This window comes from Urocitellus parryii, chromosome 1 (assembly GCF_045843805.1).
Source record: "Urocitellus parryii isolate mUroPar1 chromosome 1, mUroPar1.hap1, whole genome shotgun sequence".
NCBI classification, from domain to species: domain Eukaryota; kingdom Metazoa; phylum Chordata; class Mammalia; order Rodentia; family Sciuridae; genus Urocitellus; species Urocitellus parryii.
Genome location: NC_135531.1, coordinates 141,960,341 through 141,981,707, shown reverse-complemented (window position 1 = coordinate 141,981,707; position 21,367 = coordinate 141,960,341). Strand labels below are relative to the sequence as shown.

General features: G+C 45.8%; 1 protein-coding gene across 1 annotated transcript; it reads right to left on the bottom strand.

Moving 5' to 3' along the window:
- Nucleotides 1-8,174: 8,174 nt before the first annotated feature.
- Sap30l (SAP30 like) lies at nt 8,175-19,941 on the bottom strand. Its single transcript, XM_026388283.2, has 4 exons — nt 19,246-19,941; nt 14,934-15,056; nt 12,664-12,762; nt 8,175-10,969 (listed from the first exon to the last, which is right to left on the bottom strand). Exons 1-4 carry the CDS (start codon nt 19,441-19,443, stop codon nt 10,844-10,846), a joined length of 546 nt encoding a protein of 181 aa, XP_026244068.1. The 5' UTR covers nt 19,444-19,941; the 3' UTR covers nt 8,175-10,843.
- Nucleotides 19,942-21,367: the final 1,426 nt, after the last annotated feature.

The window sequence follows — 21,367 nt, the reverse complement described above, 5'->3', positions numbered from 1 at the left end:
TTCATGTTGGCATGAGGCTAACTTCCCAGGGAAGGTGGAGGTTTTGCCATCCAGGGACTCTGAGGTTTTCTTCCCTAAAGATATCTTGGGGATGGGGTCTGTGTTTCCTTACTATGCATTCTAAAATGCATGCTCCCTGCCCCCATTCCTTTGAATAGAAGCTACTGGACAAAGCACAACTGTCCCTTGATAACTGAAAAGGCTTCTGCCACTAACTACAACTACACTGGGCCAACGGGACGCAGGGTGGTTTCCCACCGTGCTAACTACTCCAGACTGCTGGTATCCTAAGTTCTTCTACAGTGTTTACTACTCTTCCACTCCTGCCCCATCCCCGACACTGCCGGTATTCTGTTTCTCTCTGTGGTGGAGGTTTCCTGGTACATTGAGGAGGCAGAGTGATGTGGGTTCCAATCCTAGCTCACTATGAGAACTGCCCAACTTCTCTGAATCTGAGCTTCCCTGAAACTTAAGGTAACAGTTTCAATGCAAGTTGGTGTGAGGATTATGACCATATATCCCTAACTATTCTAGTATAGCGTCTCTTTCCTCGCTATAGAAATAACAGCTATTTTCCTGCAGGTCTGTCATCCTGAGCATATTTGCATGGCCAGCTTTTCTAGATATAAATCTGAATAGTATGCATTGGAAATGAGAGCTACAGAAGTAAAACAAAGATAACAACAACAACAACAACAACAAAACCACTAGCTGAAAATGAAGAGGCTCTTTGGAAGTGCAAACTGATAGCCAAGTTCAACCTGATCTAGTTTAGATAAAACGCCAGGGGGGGGGGCTGGGGTGACAGCCCCACTCAGTTCTTTTTATTTGAGCTTCCTTGGAAACAGTTTCACCTTCTGGCAGTTGCTGGATGACCTGCCTGAATCTGTGCCCCGTGGAAACTCAGCCCAGCTGACTGGTCAGCTTCTCCTGCAGCTGGTCCCCTCTGGTCATTGTGCAGGAACAGGGGCTCTTTGGGCACAGGTACCCTCCCATGCCACCCTGAGTGGAGTCCAATCTTGCTGGTGGCCATGAGCCCTCAGGAAGTCTCATTAGCCATCTTAGCTTAATTAGGCTCATCACATTCGCTAAGCCTCATTGGCTTCTCTAAGACTTCCAGAGCCCATAAGCACCGCTCTGTCCTTAGAAGGAGGACTGAAGCAGGCTCTGGGTCTTCTTCACGGTTCCTATGACTTTACCAGGACCCAGACTAGACTATTCTCCACTCCTGTCTGTCTTAACTCTTCTGAAGTTCCTAGCTCCAGGAGGATAGAGTCCATTCCCTTAGGCACCTGGCCCACAGACACTGGGGACACCAAAACATTTTCTTGACTATATATTTCTCTCTCTCTCTCTCTCTCTCCCTCCCCCCACTCAGTAACAGGAATGGGAGGCAGGGGCCCTCTAATACTGAGCTACATTCCAAACCCTTTAAAATCTTTTTTTTTTTTTTTTTTTTTCATTTTAAGACAGGGTCTCTCCAAGTTACCAAAGCTGGCCTTGAACTTGTAATTCCCTGTAGCTGGAATGACAGGTGTGTGCCACTGTGCCTGGCCCAGGTAGGTTTTTAATAATGGCAGGTTTGGTGACTCCAAGCTAGCTTATCCTGCACTTGAAGCTTTCTGCTCCTAATTATAGTAATGTGGGCTTGGACTCCACGGCTCTCAGTTCAGCAGACCTTCCATTTCCTTCCAGGGCCTGCAGAGGAGTCTCTTCCTCTAGGTCCTCCCTTGGTCCTCCAGGTGCCTTTTCCTTTGTCTTTTCCCTTACTTTTTTAATATTTAATTTTTTAGTTATAGGTGGACACAATATCTTTATTTTATATTTCTGTGGTGCTGAGGATCGAACCCAGTGCCTCATGCATGCTAGGCGAGCACTCTGCCTCTGAGCCACAACCCCAGCCCTCCCCTGACTTTGAATCACATAGAGATACAGCATGGCTGTCCATGGAGTGGTAAATAAGAGGCTTTGAAATTGCTATAGTTTGTTTCTGGAATGTCCCTGAAAGACTCCTGTCTTGAAGGCTTGGTGGGGACCAATGCAGCCATGTTCAGAGGTGGGTCTCTGGGGAGTGATTGGATCCTAAGGACTCTGACCTTGTCAGTGGATTAGCTCATCGATGGGTTCAGGACTGATGGCATTATTGGGAGTGGACCCTCTTTGGAGGAAAAAGCTGCCCACAGGAGTGTGCCCTGGAAGGGGATCTTGTCCCTGACCCCTGCCTCACTCTCTCTGTGCTTCCTAGATGCCATGAGGTGAGCAGTTTCCTTTGCCACACCTGTCTGCCATGATGTTCTGCCTTGCCTCAGGTCCAAAGCGATGGAGCCAACCAGCTGAAACCTTTGAAACCAGGAGACAAAGCAAATCTTTCCTCCTTCAAGTTGTTCTGTTTAGGTAGTTTGTCCCAGGGACAAAAATCTAACACAGATATACCCATGAATATGGCCACAACTATAGATACAAGTGTATATTTGCATTTATAGACACATCTGCATACATACATATATGTATACACATACACATACGTATTACGTATAGTGTGTACACATAGGTAGTATAGATAGGAAAACATAATATAGTATTTCTAAACTGATATGGATGTCTTTCTGTCATTAAATCTTATTTTACAATGATGATAAACATAATACTTTTACAACCAGTCTCCTATTATTTGATAGGCCATTTCCAGTTCTTCCCTGATCTAAATAATGCTCCTGGGAAATAGTATCTTGCCCAATTAGTAGGCAGTATGGCACAATGAACTCTGGGACCTGTGTTTGATTCCCATCCACACTACTTTCTGGTGACCCTGGGCCAGCCATTTCACTTTTCTAAATTTCTATTTCTTCATCTGTGAAATACGGATAATAATAGTGGTAGGGTCGTTAAGGCATGCAATGTGCTTAACATTGGACCTGTCACATGGTAGGTGCTTGATAAAAAGAAAAAAAGTAGCAATTTGAGAGAAGGAGATGAATATTTGTTTTGGCTTCCCTCCTGCCAGTGTGACCTTTGTATATCATAGCATGTGACGAGAACCCATGGAGGTAAATAGGTGACAGCCCCTTTACCATGCTTAAGTTTAAGTCTGTATTGTTGTTACTTTCACCTCTCTTACTATTCTCTACACCTTTCCCCCATGTGAAGCTTAACTTTTGTAAGCAAGGGATTTGCTACTTTAGTTATGGTGGGAAGGGTTCATGCCCAATATAAACGGTTTAGATGACACCCAGAGAGCACAGGGGAGAAAGGAAAACTCACCCCCCAGCCCACCAACCAGGACTAACCATGTTGGTTGTGGCCTTTTCTTATTTGCTCCCCCATGGTGCCCAGGACAGACCAGGGCAGGCTTCAGCTGTTTAATTACTGTCCGTTGACCTCAAGCAGATCACTTGTGAACTGCATGCTGTCCCTCACCAACCTCTGACAGTTTCATTAACCCCGTTAAATCACGCAGGTGCCTTTGCACCTCCTGCGCTTGTTAATCTCTGTTCAGCTTTGGTGGGTTAAAACCTGGCTGGAAGGTTGGATGTACCTTATTAACCTCCATTAAACCCTATTAAATTTCCTAACTAGAGTCTTAGTGACTTCTCAGAATCCCTCATTAAAATTTAGTAAATCCTGTAGAGGGGACCAGGGTAACTTGCGGCTGCACTACCTCAAAGCTTGGCACGCTGAGTTCTTTGACATGGGCTTGACAACAATGTCCCTAGGGCCAGAGAGCCTTGGAGTCAATCCCAGAAGTGGCTTGCTCTCATGTTTCTTGGGCAAGTTCCTCAACTTCTCTAAGTCTGTATTTGCACCTCTATAAATTGGAGTTAATAACAGTTTGCTACTTTATATGATTGTAGTGAGAGTAAGTGAATTAATGCACATAAAACTATTAGCACATTGTTTGGCAAGTACTCGGTACTTGATAGCCTTCATTACTTCTGGATGTGGAAGAGCCTTGTAAACTAAAAACAAAAACAACCAAAACAAAATTAATAATAATAATAGAACTGTTTAGTAAATGGCAGATTCAATCCCAGACACTCAGTGTTCTCCTCCATGCCAGGCATTGTGCTAGGACTGTGGGTTAAATATGTAAGTATGGATTTATCTAGATTGATGGCCATCTATTGGAATGATTGGTCTTTTGGGGATATGCATGCCACTGTTTGACACATCTAAGCTAATAGGGAATACAGCCTATTTTCCTGACCTGAGTCTTAGGGGGTTAGATTCAGTGGTTCCTGAATGTGGACATACAAATAAATTTCCAGGAGATTTTGTAAGACAGTTCTGTGAGACCCACTTGAAAGGATTCTCATTTAGTGGATCTCACTGGGAACTCCCATTCTAAGGAGGTGGGATTGGGGCCCAGGAGTTAGCATTGAAAGCATTGTTGGGGGATTCTGATGGAGCTGGAGAGTGGATACCGCCATGCTTTAAAAAAAACTCTGGACCTCAGATAATCTGATCATTATTCGAAGGCTGTTTTTTTTTTTTGGTGGGGGGGGGGCAGGGGGAAGGTGTATTTCCTTCAAGTGAAACTTCTCTTGGTACAGTAAGATGTGGATTCAAGATGGGAAATGTGGCTCAGTGGTAGTTGCCTAGCATGTTCAAGGGCCTGGGTTCAATCATCAGTACTTCCAAAAAAATAAAAGAATAAATAAAAATGAGAGTTCATCTGTTCATTAAATGTGATGTTTGTGGATTCTTTCATTCCAGTGGGGGCCATCCAGTGGGGGGGGAACTTTGGGACAAAGCACCTCTTTTCAGTTCAATGTGTGAGGGGTTGGAGGGCAGCAGATAGAAAAGTCGAAACAACTTCCAATAGTCTAACATGGACTGAAAATCAGAACTTCCTTTGTTTTCTACAGGAAATCAACTCAGGGACCCTGTAAATGATGGCATCCTTCCGTAACAATCTATTATGAATCCTGTGAGCTCTGGAGAGATCAGGTCTGCCTACCTGCCCTGCTCCCAAAATGTCTCTGAAGAGTCCTCTCCATGTGCTGTTTACAGGGAGTGGGATGGGGAGGGCGGGCATGGGGAGGGGAGGAGTATATTTTACAAAATTTCCATGAAGCTTAACATTTTACAGGTAGGATGTATTCTACTTAACTCACATGATGAGTATTTATTTTTTCCTTTTCATTCTGAAGACAGAGATGTCACTAAGTGGCACCTGTGCCTGAGGCTTGCCTTTCTTCCTTACCAGCAGTGAGAGGCTTGCTAGGACTCAGGGACCTGCACTAGGAAAGCTGTCATGGAACTCAGCTTTCTTAAACTGTAAAATGCATGTCACTCAACTTGCCTGGAGACTTTGTCAACAGATTGATTCAGTAGATAGCCCGCAGGAGAGTGGGCAGAGAACCTGCATTTCTACCAAGTATGAGGTCAACTTTAAATGGCAAGGTTCTATGAGCCGTGAAGAAATGCCGGTCCATACAAAGTTTTTGAGACTTTAGACACCAGGATATTTACATGAAGCTCTGGATTTCCTACATGGCAGTGACAGGCAGGAGCTGAGCAGTGACTGCCCTTAGAAGGGATCTGAGTTTTCTAGTTCAAAGTCCACCTTCTGCAGGCATTTCAATTTGTAACCTCCACCTTACAGATGAATAACTGCAGACACAGACAGTGAACTCTGTGCTGAGGATATCTGTCTGGTACACTGTATGGAAGTTGAGTTCCCAGACTCAGGCTACTGGATCCCAGCTGGTCACCCTCCCAGTGAGAGAGGAACAGCAGCAGTTGAACTTGGGCCCAAAATTCTGTGATCTGATCTTATTTGGTGCACACCAAGACTGCAGGGCATAGTGGGTGCTGGTGCTCAGGACTGAGAGGCAAGGCTACTATTATTAACCACGGTCATACGTAGCCAGGGGCCCAGCCTGAAACTGAAAACATCTCAATTCTCCGCAGAAATTCAATAGGAACAACAGACTGTGTCTCTTACATATTCAGATCATTTATTAAGAGCGAAAGTCGGGCCATCCCAGTCTGTGTGATATTGCAACATGAAAAGTCACATACATACCAAGGAGACTCTACAGAATTGAGAGCCTTTCAACAGTACAGAGCCATAGATTACAAAATTAAAATACAAATGATCCCCCAAATTTGGCAGGAAATGAGTACAATATGAGGAGGCCTGGAATGGAAGGGCACTTACTTTTCAATAAGGCAATTACAAAATGGACAACCCCCACCCCCCGCAAACCCCATACCCCAAAATACACTCCGATGGGCATAGCAGACAATAGAGGGGTAAAAACAGGGATTCTGTACAACCCTCTGTCGTTGGCAAATGTGTTGATTAAGTGAGAACAACTGAAGGACGTGAGGTGAAAGCTAGATGAAAAAACTGAGTTAGAGGTTTCTGCCTCAAGAAAAGGTCCCGCTTGCCGCAGGCTGCATTCCACCTCAAACACCAGACCAACATAACCCTTCCTACCCACAGACTTGGAATAAAAAGGCACCCCTAAAGCACCACGCTTCCTGGGCATGATCTTGAGCTCCTTTGCCCTTCAGATCAACTGTCTAGCTCCTGGGAATAGACCTGGAGCCAGGGCTAGTGGAACCATAGAACCTTAAAGGCAGAAGTCCAACCAAGAGACCACAGAATAAGTCCACTTCACAAGAATCTGGATTTTAGGACAATACTACATCTCCCACTAGGGCTTTACACCCTGAAATTACAGGCAAGAACTCTTCTCCCTTACATGCATTTTGCAAAATTCAAACTGCCTAATCATTTCACTCAACCTTGAGTTCCACAGGTCAGGTCAGTCCCTGAGAGTCAGGTTGCTGGGGACTGCTCTGTTACAAGTTCTCAAGAATCTGAAGGCAGCTTAGCTGAGACTGCACTAGAGTTGTACTGCAAATGAGTGGGGAAGAGTGCTGGACAGGTCAAGAGGACCCAAGGCTAGTTCCCATAATGCCATGTGTGAGGTCCCATGTAACCTCAGGCACATCTTGCAACTTTAGTTCCCCATTCTCTAAAGATGGATGATGGGACAACAGCAAACTTGATGGACTTTGCAGCTTGAAGATCTGTCACTTCTGACACTGAGACACTAGCCCTCCTCCCCCAACAAGCTTTGTTTTCACTAAATGTGAAGTCTTTACAGGAATCTGAAGCCACAGCCCTCAGATACCATGGAACCTTTAAACTCTGTGCAAAGCAACGATATTATTTAATAATCTTCTAGTTGAAGGTTTTCCTAAATGATGTTGAGAGCATTAGTTTTTATGGGACAAGCACAGAACTCAGGCCTCAGCCGTCTGAGGTTATTTTTTAGCAGGCTGGTAACACCCACTCCCACTTCATCCACTCTGGCAAGAACAAGTGAGCATAACCAGGCTGGTGGGGCTTCCTCAAGGTTCCCCAACAAGGAGCTAAGTGGACTAAACTCAGGGAAAGGACAGGCAGGACACTAAAACAGCTGTGTCCTTGCTGCTCCTTTTTAGATGACAAAGGCAATGCTGTGGGCCAATGCCAGAAATGAGGTCCTTGCCAATATGAGAAACTTTCCATGTGGCCCCCATGGGGCAGGGACTAAGATGAGAATTACAGAGAACATAGAAAAGCCAGAGGTTTACAAAGGTAGAACAGGCTTCCCCAGGAGGTAGTGAGTTCTCTGTCCTCAGAGGTGTGTAAGCCCAGACTGCTCCCTTGGTGGGACAGTTGGAGGCAGAATGTCAGCACCTACGGGAGACTGGACTGGATCACTTAAATACCCTTTCCCAACCTTTGGATCTTGTCATTGTGGCAATTGAGTCTTCAGATGATTTCCATGAAGCAAATTCTCTGGGATCCACCTGTGGGACAGCCTACTTCAGTATGCAAGGCTTCCAGAGAAAGCTTCTTCCCCTCCTCCGCCTTCCACCAGGCAGTTGCTCTGTGGATATTAACAAAGTATTTCCCACAAAATAAACAGCTCAAATGCCAAGGTTAGATGCAACATTCCATCACAAACATTATTAAAATCTGCTCTCCAAAAGGCTAGCAGTGACTATTTAACTACAACTGGAACATCTAACGCTCGGCAGCTGTAACACACAGTGAAATCCCTCCTTGTTTACAACAGTAGTCCTGAATCCTTTGGCTTTCAATCTTTTGTGAGATTCAGTTATGATCTTCTTCATATACCACTGTCAACCTAAGTTTTTTTTTTTAAACCTTAAAATGAAACATGAATGGTAGGATATTGACATTTGCATGTGACAACCTTCAGGGCACATGAAACAATCATACCAGGCTGAAACTGAGGCAGTAACTGTACTCTTTAAGAAGACAATACCAGTTCTGGATCTGAAATTCCAGTTTTGCCCAGGAGCACCAAGAAGAGAGAAGGCAATGCTGCAACGTCACAGGTGGAGGGAAGTGTCCTTGACAGTGGCATAGAAATGCAGGCAGCCAGGATGAACACTGCTTTCCCCAAACCCACCACTCCCTAGAGCCAGACCTAGTGGCTTTGGAGGGCCTGGCCATTTCTCACAGGCAGAAGTCTTCTACCCATGGATAAAGCCATCAAGAACTGCAGAAGAGGCTAAGGCAAGTGGTTTAGTAGCGTGATGAAAGAACAGACTTCTGGACGTGAGAAAAACCCAAGTTCAAATAACTTTGTTTTTCTCTCACCTGTTTTGAAAGGTTGAAAAGATACCCACAATTTCTACTTTCCTATAGCAGCCACTTTAGAGGAAAGACAACACGTGACCATGTGTGCGCAGCGGCTGGCTCAAGGTGAAAAGCTTCCCAGGCTTCACTTTGGAACAACAGCGTTCTTACAGATGCAGCTGAACGGCCCCCAACACCATACCTTATCCAGAAATGTACTGCTCGCAGCTGGGAAAACAGATTTGCTATTAAAGAAACAGTGACATGACCTACAATGCCCACAATTTTGGTTCACATATCAGAAAGATCCACTTTCTTCCTCATTAAGACATGGACATGTCTATGGATCAGGTTAATGATGCCTTTTCCTGCAGGCCCATCTGCTCCCAAACTCCAGCTCCTGCTGAGCCTTTTCGATAGCTATGCCAACATCCGTCAGCTATGAAGGAGGGATAGTCCCTAGATACATACTGAATTAGAATGACTGAAACACTCAGAGCACCTTGCTATACCCTCCACAGCCAGGAGACGTATCAAAATAGGCCCCCTCATTGCCCAGAGTATATTCTATGTACATTCATTTACACATATTTTGAAAAGCTGCAATCTGCTGGACATGCATTTTGAACACTGGCGAAAGCTATGGGGCAACGAACATACTGCATTTTAGTGACAGCGGTGGCCTTGTTTGCATTCCATAGAAACCACAGTACTCTGTTCCACGGAACTGAGACCTCCAGACATTCCACCACCTGCTCAGTGTGGGTTTAGTTTTGACTTCTCTGAGACAGTACTCAGATTAAGCTCAGATAAGACACTAAAACTCTGCCAGGCTGTCCATTGCTCCTCTTATCATTTAAGGCTTAAATTGAAACCAACCAAGAAGGAAAAAATCATACCTTTGACTATAACATATGTCAAGATGGTTAGAAATTAGAATCCAATTTTCTTATCTTTTTCTCCCATTTTCTGATCTACATTCTCTGTCCCACCAAGACGCTATAAGAGAATTTTGCATAAGTATACTTCTGAATATAAATCTTTGCTTTCACAGGATACTTTGGCTCTGATATAATTGGATAGAAGAATTTGAACAGCAACAAAAAAATCAGGTTAATTGAAATTGAAATATTTAGAAAAATTATTTTACTGATCTTTCTCCCTAAAAGGAAGGCATATTTCTTGCAAAACTGAGGATCAAGTGGAACCGTCCTTTTTTGCTCAAACTCATGATTTGCTGCCTAGCAGAGCCCAGGGAGTCAAGGCAGCCAGACAGGCTTTCCCACAGCTGGACTCCCGAACAGGAATCACATGGTCCTTGGCAGATTTCCTGGTGGCTGTGAACTAAGGATGAATACTTCTCAAAACATTAGCCCCAAATCACTAAATTTCTGTTTGTTAAAAAGCACTTAGTACCCAGGAGGAGCATGGCTGAAATCACAATACATGACTTTGCCCCAAAGAGTAAAGCGTAGAGAGGCATGCAAAGGACCCTCCCGTGAGGGTCTTCGTATTGTTTCTGGAACCCGGACAAATAAAACATGCAACTCTCCTGAAACCTCCCTGCTGATGCACCAGGACTTCTTCCACACCTAGCAGTTGAGCAGCGAGCAACAGAAATGGCAGAGGTCTCAATGAGAGGATGGAAGCAGATGTTACAGGACTGGTGCTGTTGTGACTGCTCAATTAGCTAACAAATACTGATGGAGTGCTCACTGTGTACAAGGCACAGGGCAAGTGAGAGGGACCAGTGTCAAACTGATGTGCTAATCAGAGCTTGCAACAGAGCAGGACGTCTATGTCCTCAGTAGGCGGTGTGCAAGTCCAAACAGGTCTGCTCCCACACCTCCATCATCAATTGCTCTTCGCTGCTGTTCCAGGGCCATGTCTTGCATGTGGCAGCCTGGCATACAAGGTGAATACCAAAATATTTCTTATTCCATATTTCCAGTAGGATCGACTTAATGCTTTGTTGAATGCTGCAATACACGGTTTTAAATTCTTTTTATGAACCTGTTTTTTTTCAGTCCAGTAGTTATCTTAAAACAAAGTCTTTCTATACACATGCCGAATCATGAGAATATAATCCTCCTGACCAAAAAGATTTACAGTATTCATCATTCAAACTTTTTTATTTACAATAATATTTAACAGTCTTTATGGGCTTAATGGTCACAGATATCACCTGTGCATTGAGCATTATACTTCATTTCTTTAAGGTGTGCTTCCTCCTCACTCAAGCTTGCCGCCTTCTGATTTCTGGTCCAGTCTGCTTTTGTTACTCTTCACCATGTAGATGAAGTAGGCGAGGGTCTCTTTTTCATTCACAGGTATGTTCCTGAAGTGTCGGCTGACAGTCTACACAGGGGAAAAAACCAAAGTCCCTTAAACCATGTATAAATCAGGGCCACATGTTCTTGACTATGCAAAAGAGAGAACAGGAGTTGCTTCCAGCCCTAGGAGGGAATTCTGACTATTGCAGGACTTGCTATGTACTGCAGAACTCAGGATACTCTTTTGCCCCAGGGGTTAGGTGGTTTGCTTCCAAAAGCAGCACTTTAACTTACAATATTACCAAGGCACAGGTCTATTTCAGTGGCAGCCAACCATCCATCCTGGCAGTTCAGGATTGCTCTGGTTGGCCAGCTGCTACCAAACCTTACTCAGGTCCTTAAAGTAGGCAGAAAAGTGTCTTTTTAGAATTGTGTCAAATGAACAGTCAATTGAAAAAGATGTAACCATCTGAACCAAGAACTACCCTAAACAATATAAGGACCTGAATAGGAAAAATGGAGTTGAAGGAAGACACATAATTTACCATATATTCCCAGCACTTTGCTTATTGTGTAAGACATGAGACCGCAGATCTCCTCTTGCCCCACCTCATCCTATCCTTTCCACCAGGGGTGAATACTAGCAAATGGGTAAATGTCATTTTAAAGTAGGAAAGGCCTGTATGCTCCTATGTGTAATCTGGACACTAGTGAAGGAAAGATTTAAGAAAACTACCATAGATCAGCAAGAAACCTCTAAAGGAAGACTCAAAACAAGTAGGGTGGAGTCTTAGGAAATCTCTGAATGGATGGATAGAGGTGATTGGGACAGATAAAAAGAGAGAACTAGAAATGAAGAGTGGTTATCTTGGAATGGTAGAACTTCATTTATTTATTTTTTCCATTGTCTAAATTTCTACAATAATAGGCAGAAAACACATTAAGAGGGATGAGAAAGTTGAGTGTGGGGGCACATGCCTATAGAACCATACACTGCAGAGGCTGAGGCAAGAGGATCACTGAGCCCTGGAATTCTCTAGGCCAGCCTGGGCAACATAGTGAGAACCTGTCTTGAGGTGGGGGAGGGGGTGGGGTGGGGTGGATGGGAGGATGGGAGACTACACAAAATGCCAAAGGAGAATTTTCCCCTTTCCAAACTGTTAAGAACTCAGGATAGGAGAAAACTTTTTTGGGATGCCATTCATCATAATAAATACTTCCATTACTAACACCAAGAAAAGAAGAAATCAAGAGGAAAAAAATGAAAAAATAGCTCCTATATTTTTTATTAACAAAGGTTTTGATGATGATTAACCTGTTCTGATGTGCATAAAGGACCATATCTATAAAGTATCTTGCAAAAAAGATTCAAACAAGCAAACAAACAAACAAACAAACAAAAAGAATACTTAAGAGCCAGGAGTCCTGAGATTCTGCTACCAACTTCTGTGAGATTTTTTTTGTCCTCAGTGCTTTTATTTTGAGACAGGGTCTAGCTAAGTTGCTCAGGCTGGACTTGAACTTGAGTTCCCCCTATTTCTGCCTGTTGCCCAGCTGTGGTTACAGGTGTATGCTGTTGTGTGCCTTGCTTATTGTGTGTGTGTGTGTGTGTGTGTGTGTGTGTGTGTGTGTGTGTGGTGTGTTTTCTTTTTTAGTATCTGAGATTGAACCCAGGGGTGCTTAACCACTGAACCACATCTGCTGTAGGGAAGAATCACGGTTACAACAGTGGCACAATTATAGTTCTCTCTTTTCTCTATCCAAATTTTGTCTACCTACTTCTGCTAACTGGGCCTTATTGAAGCCTGGTCTCGTCTGCAACTTGTAGTGTCGTTTATAACGTCGTAGAGTATTCACCTGCAGCTGGAACAGATCGACCTAGACAGAAGAGGAGAAACACATTATCCATCACCTGACCAGTCAGGATTCACCAAGAGCCCACAATGTGCCCAGCATACCCTAGGTGGGGGTGAGGATAGGGAAGGCCACAAAAGAATTCTTAGAAATTGTTCATTGAGGACTAGCGACTGGCAAGGGGAACAAAACAGTGGAAAAGAGTTCGGCTGGGTGGGCTGATCCTAGGAGGCTGGAGGAGGAGAGGAGTTGAAGCTTAAGCTAAGAAGGGACAGGGTCTAGAAAGGCAGTGAGGATTGGAGTAAGGAATATGGAAGATCATGGGCACACACAGCCTTAATGTAAAGGGATGGGCTAAGGGGCCACCACAGTGGGTGTGAAAGGTATAACATGTCTTGAGAAGCAGAGGAGCTATCATAGGTGGCAGAGGGTGGTGTTTCAGGAAGATGGAGTTGGTAGAGTTTTGCCGGGAAGGCTGACTAGGGGGTGAGGGAGTCAGAGGGAGGTGCTATAGCAATGATTCATTAGTGAGATGATAAAGTCAAGCTTTGAAGGGAAGTGATGCTAGAGGGGGACACTAAGAATGGAGTAAAAGGCAAAAACTGGAGAGACATCATGGAGAAGACATGCCAGAACTAGGTGGCAGACTGGATAGAGGGGGCACGAAGGACAGTGAGAAATACTGTAACTTTGAAATAGTTCTTTCCTAGGCTGAGCCTTCAGGTATTAGAATTCTTAAAAATCCTCCAAGGAAAGACCAAAAGCTACTGTAGTGGATGGACAAATCAGCAGGTTAGGGTCAGGGTCTCTGCAGATGACTGGAAAACAGAGGGGAAGGGCCCCCCCCAGTTGTTTTTTCTAACACAGGAAGAGAGGAAAGCTGCACAGTCAGGAAACATTGAAGGCCCAGAAAGTTGGGCTGCCTTTACCTGCCTCTAAAAGAGATGTTCTTGCTTCAGGCAGGTGGAGAGCACTTAAAAACAAAATGAATGATCAATATGAGGGACCAAAGTCCTTCATTCATTTCAAAACATTCCTCAAAACCTTTTTTTTTTTTTTTTTGTGAAAACCGTTCAGAAACCAATTACATGTTTATAAAATAATAATAATGCTAAAGGCAACAAATACTGTAAACTAATGTTGGAAAGGGGACAGGGGAAGGGGCCAAAGGAAGGGCTTGATTTTCCAAGGTTTCTTCCACATCTGCAGACAAAGGCCCGCCTACTCTTTCTATTCCTACACAGTCATTTTCACTCTGAGTGCTAACAGGCGGTTGCCTTATGAAATATTCATGCGTCAAATATTCAATGTACACTATAAACGGTTCTTCTTTTGCTGAGTCTTAAGTGAAAACAATTTAGGTAGAAAGAAAATCCAGTTCCTTCCAGGAGCCTCATTAATACCACAGCACCCTAAGGAAAGGCAGCCTTCTGGTGGAGAGGCCTTGGTCTCATGGTCCATCACAGTGGTCCTTAACTCAGGACCCCCCAAAGGACATGTGGCAATGTCTGGAGACACTTTTTGATTGTCATGACTCAGGGGATGGTGTGACAGGCATTAAAGGGTAGAGGCCAGGGATGCTGCTAAACATCCTACAACACACGGGACCAGCCCCCACAGCAAAGAATTATCTGGCTGGAAATGTCAGTAGTACCAGTATTGAGAAACAGCGCAGCTGACTTTGAAATGGATCCTTGAGACAAGCCTTGATCAGCAGTCATGGAATCAGGACATGACACAGCTGGTGTGAACTGACAACTCCCATGTTCATTTTGCAGACCAGAGAACAGATGGGAAGAGACTGCCCCCAGATCACACACATTCAAGTCTCTAAGGCAGAAACAGGGTTGGAAAAAATTTGACATTGTGGCTGTATTCAAGTAGGGGTTTCTTGAAGAAAGGCAGTATGGTCATTGGAAAGAGGACTAGACCAGAGTCTCCAAACAATGTATAAGACCTCAGGTCTCTGTGCCTGTCTGGAAAATGATGGGGCAGCCAGACCAGTCAATTTCCAAGCTTTCAGCTCTCAGGTTCAGTGTTACTATAATTCTATGGCTCACTTTTCAAATAAAGCACAGCAAAAACAAAGGGGACTAAAATTACTTCTAAGCACAAAAAGAAGACCAGGCCAGAGGGAAGGATCAGATTAGAATCTGTTCTTCCAGCTCTCTCTGGCTGATTTTTTTGGCCTTTACCTCAGGAATGTCAGTGTCGTGCTCAGGAGAATCTCCACCATCGTCACTTGTCTTCCTCTTCCTTTTGTTTCGAACACTTTGGATGAAATTTTTATGGAAATCACAGATGTATAGGTGCCTTACCTGATGGGAAGGAAATAAAAGTCAGTGTTGCCAATTCCATGGAAACAGCAACAGAGATCTGTCAAATTATGGGGCTTTTCTTTTTAAGGCACTGGAGAGAGAGAAGAATGAGATGTAGGCCATAGTTTCCAAAGCTGACTCTAGAGTTGTAGAACAAGATCCACACAAGAGGGCTAAGTGGTAGAGCACTTGTCTACCATGTGCAAGGCCTTGGGTTTGATTCCCAGCACTGGGGGTAAACACACACACACACACACACACACACACACTCACAAAGAGAACGCTAACACCACACAGCGTATTACAAATCAAGTCTCCACTGAATGGTGAAGACAATAAATGGCACGGATTCAGCACAGGAAGAGATCCCTATAGCTGAGATAGTCAGGATGGAGGCCCCCAGTTAGAAGGAAGGACTTGGAAGCAGACAGGAAGTATTCCACATGGTGAGCAAAGAGAAACCTGAGAGGTCCCAGTGTAGCTAACAGAGCGGTTATAGTGAGGAGGCCCAGCGTAAATAGTCAGCCTGGGTGGCAGTGACTGCCCACACAGGAGTATAAGGAGAGATTCCAGGTTGGGGACATAAAGACTGTTGAGATGTTCCTTCAGACTAGACAGAGTCCTTTAAGGTTTTTTGAAGCAGGGAGTTTTGGGACATTTTCAGAAGACCTGTAGGAATTATATAGGAGTTAGTAGGCCGGAGTTGCCCTGGGGAGGAGGGAAGCTGAGACTGTGATAATGGTAGACAGTACATCCTATTTTACATTTACAGTGGTTACTACTATACGATAATTCTGAAAAACTTTATTTCCATGTATTGGTGTATTCTTGCAACACTTCACATCTGATCCACAAAGAGAAGTAGAAAGAAATGCGGAAATTCTCACAAAGTGGAACCACATAAAATAAGATGGATATTAGTGCTTATTTTCTAAGATAGGTTGGAGGCATATTAGTAAGCAAAGGTGCCAACAGCAGCTAAGATGTGAAGAATATGTTTTTACTTAAGAATATAAGGGTTGCCTGTAGGAACCATTCAGAACCTTACAGAAACTGAATGCCTGTGTAAATGACTTGGGGTTGTTGATATTGAAACAGATGTTGCACAAATGTTCTGGAGAGACTTCTAAATTTGAGTTTATTCCTTAAATCCCTAAAGATAAAAGTAAGCTGACAGGAAGTCAGCATCAATTAATTCAGGTCTTTTTATGAAGAAAATAATAAAAACTGTTTATTCAGATGAATTATCACTTTCATGTGGTTGGATTAGTGAGTCATGAATAATTTTAAGTTTATACTGTAATGGTGTCTTACAGACAGCAGGCACTCAATAAATGCTGATGCATGAATATTGGCAGTCCCCTACATCTAAAAGCAGCTTAGGCCAGTAAAAGCCACCACTCACAGAGTTACAAACTGGGATAGCTTTGCCAGATTTCCCTTTGTCAAAGGGCTTTCACACTCAGCACCTGCCAGTGTTCCAAAGAATCCCCCCAGAGATATATGTACTACAGGACATGTTCTTCTCCAGGGAAGTATACCAGAGAACACTGTCCAGTCCTGAGAGGCAGCTGGTGCCTGAGAGGCAGCTGGTGCCAGGCCAGCACGTGTATGCTGAGAAATCTAGCTGCTCCTCAAGTGCACAGTGACAGACTTACTAGAACAGGCAGAATAGGAATTTCTTAAAGATCTAGCTAGGAGTTCAGGTCCTGACATGAGAATAATGAAATCCTAGCTGGAAGAGAACTTAGCAACCACTAGTGCAACCCCACTGGATTAAATCTCATTTTGTAGAAGGGTGAACTGAAGCCACCCAGAGTAGGAAATAGTCTGGCTAAGGTCACACAGATCTTCTGACCTCTAGTACATGTATGTCCTTTCCTACCTCAACATTTTCCTTTATACTATTTTCAACTTCTACTTTTCTCCAGGAAAAAAGCAGAAATAGGTTACGTATGTTACATCTTGCAAGTACATTATATCTTATTAAATCACACCCAATAAAAATATGAAAAAAAATCACAGAACACTGCCAATGTTAAACTGCCTGAATTGGGTTTTTGGTGCTGTTATTTAAAGAGGTTGTTTGCTAGATCCTTTTATGAGATAGTCATTGTTTCTCCTTAACCATGCAAATGTCCTAGTGTTGTTTCCTTTCTTTTCTTTCAGTACTGAGGATTGAATCCAGGGGTGCTTTACCAATGAACTTCATCCTCAGTCCTCTTATTTTTTGAGACAGCATCTAGCTAAGTCTAGCTAAGTTGTGGAGGCTGACCTTGAACTTGTGATACAACTTCAGTTGCTAGGATTATAGGCAAATGCCACCAAGCCTGGCTGTGTCATTGGTTTTTTTTTGTTTGTTTCTTTACTTTCTGTAACAGCTAAAAATTCTTGTTAACACAGCAGTTACTTGGAATTGAATTCTTGCCCAAGCCTGTGAGAATGAAATCAAATCCCTTTCAGAAATGACTCCACAACACCACCTTGAAACAAATTGTGAGTGATTCTACTTCAAAACCCTAGTACTTTTCAGAGGCTCTCTATCTTTTGGGAATGTCAGTGCTAGGTTTAGGCTGCCTCCCTTCTAGATGTGCATGTGAAAATGGTGGACATAGCCCAATCCCACCAGTTTTCCAGGCGGTGGGGGGATGGGGGTTGGGAGGGGTAATGGGTAAAAGGAGCCTCCATTGCAGCAGCAAAGTCATTCAGATGTGAAGGCATCCAGAGGTTTAAAAGAACTGGAAAATGTTATTAGCTGTTCTAGTAAAGGCTGTTAACCACACACACAGAAGGCAGGCAGTGTTTCCAAGTGGGTAGGTCATTGCTGTCCTATAATTAAGCATTTCACTTCATCATGTGACCATCAGGGACCACCATGGTGTCTAGCCTGTTGTTTGTTCCAGATGAATTCCATCCATTCATTCATTGACTGATACAGATTTGTAGCAAGAAAGTTTTTGGCTCACCCTCTATCACTTAAAAATAGCACCTTGCCATGCAAGAGTTGCAAATGCACTATAATGGTTAATTTTAAATAAAATTGAGGGTAGAAGGGAAGAGCCTGAAAGAAATGACAAGGAAGATTTATTTATTAAAGACTTAATGAATGCTTATGCATGGGGCTTGGAAAGAAATCATATAATGGGTTTAGGAAATTAAGCAGGTGCTGTATACATTTGGCACCATCACTTCCTGTCTCTGGGCCTCAGTTTCAACTATAAAATCATAAGTGGAAAAGAGGACTTCCTTTCAACTTCTGACCTTCCCCAACCATGGAGAAATTTGGCTCTAAAAAAAAAAATTAACTATGTAAGCTCTTAGCTTACCTGAATATTAAATGTCCCCTTAATTTGTTTCCAATTCCTAATCATGAAGCAGCCAATAAGGCTTGCAGCAACAGATGTCAAACTAAAAAGTTCTTAATTGGTTGACAATAGGCACATCTTTAGAATTGTTAACTAGAAGTGCTGAAATCACACAGGAAGTTTCTATAATTAGGCACAAAACACCGGACAATCCTATTCAAATTTAAATCTCCACCTCCGCATTCCCAAAGATTCTGCCCCTAAAAAAATTGACTTTTTTCTCCCTTCCAGTGAACTGGACTGCAAGAGCCATCTCCCAAGACCTGGCCTTGGCCTCATTTTTGCCACATCCTAGAAACACTCATTCTCACAGTGCCTGCGAAGCAAAGCAAGCAAGCTCAGTGACCCTCTGCAGAAAAAGAGGCCGCGGGAGACAAGGAAGTTACTGTCACCTTTTCCCAGTCTAAAGGAGTAACAGGGTTCCTAGAAGGTGGGAGAAGTTGAAAATCTGGATCCCTTCATTATCATCTCCCCGATTCTCCTTCCTGCCCCCCCCCAATCTAAATTAACCTCCCTCTCGTTACTCTAACATCCAAAGCATATATATATATATATATATATATATAACAAGCTAGAAACCGCTGTCAAATCTTCCCAGGAAGGAATCCTTGAAGCCCCCCCTCCCCCAAACTATCGGATCTGGGCAGAATCACAGAGCATGTCAGCGCTGAAGCGGCCTTTAAGATCGTGAGTCCAGCTCTTCAATTCTGCAGATAAGGGGCGGCGAGGCCCGTAGCAAGGAGTGCTTGGGGAGTACGGACCGCAGCCCCGGGCAGCGGCCGGAGAGCGGCTGGGCGCTGGGGCCCGGACACGGGTGGACTCACGCTCTTGTCGATGTCCAGCTTGAGTTTCTTCTGCGAGATGCTCTTCTGGACCCTCTTGCTGAAGGAGGCGTTGCCCGCGGGCCGGACGCAGCGCTCGCCGTCCTCGATGAGGCAGCAGCTCTGGCCGTAGCCCGGGGCGGCGGCGGGGGCGGCGGGGGGCCCTTCGCGGCTGTCCTCCTCCGTGCTGAAGCCGTTCATCTCCCCGCCCCGGGCCGGCCCCTCTAAGGGAGGACACCTTGTAGGCCACTCCGCGGCCGCGCTCCCCGCGGGGCAGGTAGCCGAGACCCCCGCACCCGAGAGTCCCGGAGTCCGTCTCCAGACAGGCGCTGCCCTGCCCCGCGTCCGAGAGGCCCGGCTCCTTCAGCCCCAGGCCCACGTCTCCGGAGAGCCCCTGCCTCCCGGCTTGAGGCCCCAGGGTCAGCTCCCGCGGCTTGCAGGGCCCCGCCGGGGGTCACCCGGAGGCGCCTTCGGCCGGGGGCCCAGAATCGCTACCCTGCAGCAGGGGTGTCCCGGGGGCCGTCCCAGGACGCGGTGGCTCCCTAGGGACTCTGGGCCCGGGCTGCCAGGGGGTTTCGAAGGCCCCCGCCTTCTTTCGGTTGCGGGGCAAACTCGCCGCCCGGCAGCTCCCCTGGGGTGGCGCGGCCTCCTCTCGCGGGGCCGGGCCTCGAACCCGCGGCGCCCGGGCCCCGCGGCGCGTCCGGCCCGCCCCACCCCTTCAGCGGCTCGGCTGCGCCCCGAGTCCCGCGGCAGCCCCTGGGCCGCCCGGCCGCCGCCCGCCCAACGCGCCGCACCACAACAGTTCGCTCCCCCCGCCCTCCTCGGGACAGCGGAAGTCCCGCCTCCACGCGTTCAGTGGCCGCGTTCGCTCTCTGGGCGGGGCCTTCGCTGCCGCTGGCGTGCCCCATTGGGCATCACCACCGTCAGTCTTTGGTGCCTGGCTACTTCCTGGACTCTGCTGGGATGGGTTGAAAGTAGAGAAAGTGGAAGAGGGAAGAGTTGGCCGGGCAAGAGAGGGGAACCGGCCGCGGCCTCTCTAGCTCCGGGGAGGGATGGTGAGCAGGGGTTTGACTGGACTAAGAAACAGACTCTGGGAGCAAAGGAGCACGTTCGCGGGCAGACACAAGCACCGACGTGGGCGGGGGCTCAGAGGGGCAGACTTGAGGGAGGGGCTATGAAGGAGACCTCTTGGGAATGAGGTGCTGTCACGAGAGAGGCAGACTGTATAAAATGAAAAGACCAGGGTCAGAGGACCTGCAGACCGATGGGTAGGTGAAACTGGACAGAAAGTCAATCATGGCGGGAAAGACAGAGGGACAGCCCTGCACAGATACGTGAAAGAGGTGCGGACGAGATGGTGGGGGTCTTGTGAGGTCATCGGAATTTCAAGGGTGACTCCTGACTGTGTACTGGGACTAGCTTGGATGGGGGAGGGAAAAAGAAAGGAGGGATTGGGGAAGGAGACCCTATGGTTCGGGCGACCTCTTCACTGGGGAGAATAGGAAGACCTGATAAGACCTGGAGGTTGACCTGGTGAACCGCGGGGAAGAACTAGGGCTGCAGAGGGGCCAGAGAAGAGGCCCAGGCGGGAGACCAAGAGCCAGTCTTTCGGGATGAGGAAGGACTGGCGGTGTCTTGTGCCCTCCCAGGAGCTCTAAACTGTAGATTTATTGCTTTAAGTTTCCCGGTCTACCCGTGACGGGACCGCGCCCAGACAAGCCCCAGCGCCTAGTTTGACGTCCAGGGTGCCACCCCATCCTCTGCGGAGGGCCGCAGGGAAACCTCCAGTTGGCGCCTCCAGTCACGCCATTCCCAACTGGCAGCTTCTGGACAAAAGGGCCGATGGGACTAGCTTAGGACCCTGCAGTCTTTTAGGGCCCTGTTGTGATTTGTGAGGAGGGGGCCGGGAGGGGGAGGCTGTGTTAGGTGATAGGTGAGCACGTGTTCCTATGGTAGGAGTAGAAGGCAAAGAAGGAGTTTCAGCTTTGTATCCTGTTGAAAAGGGGAAGCTACTAATTTCTGAGTTCAGAAGCAGTTGCCCCATGATCTTAAATTTTCATCAGTGGTCTTAAATGCATTTGGGCCATCTAACCTAATTTCACATGAGAGAAAGCCATCTTGGGAA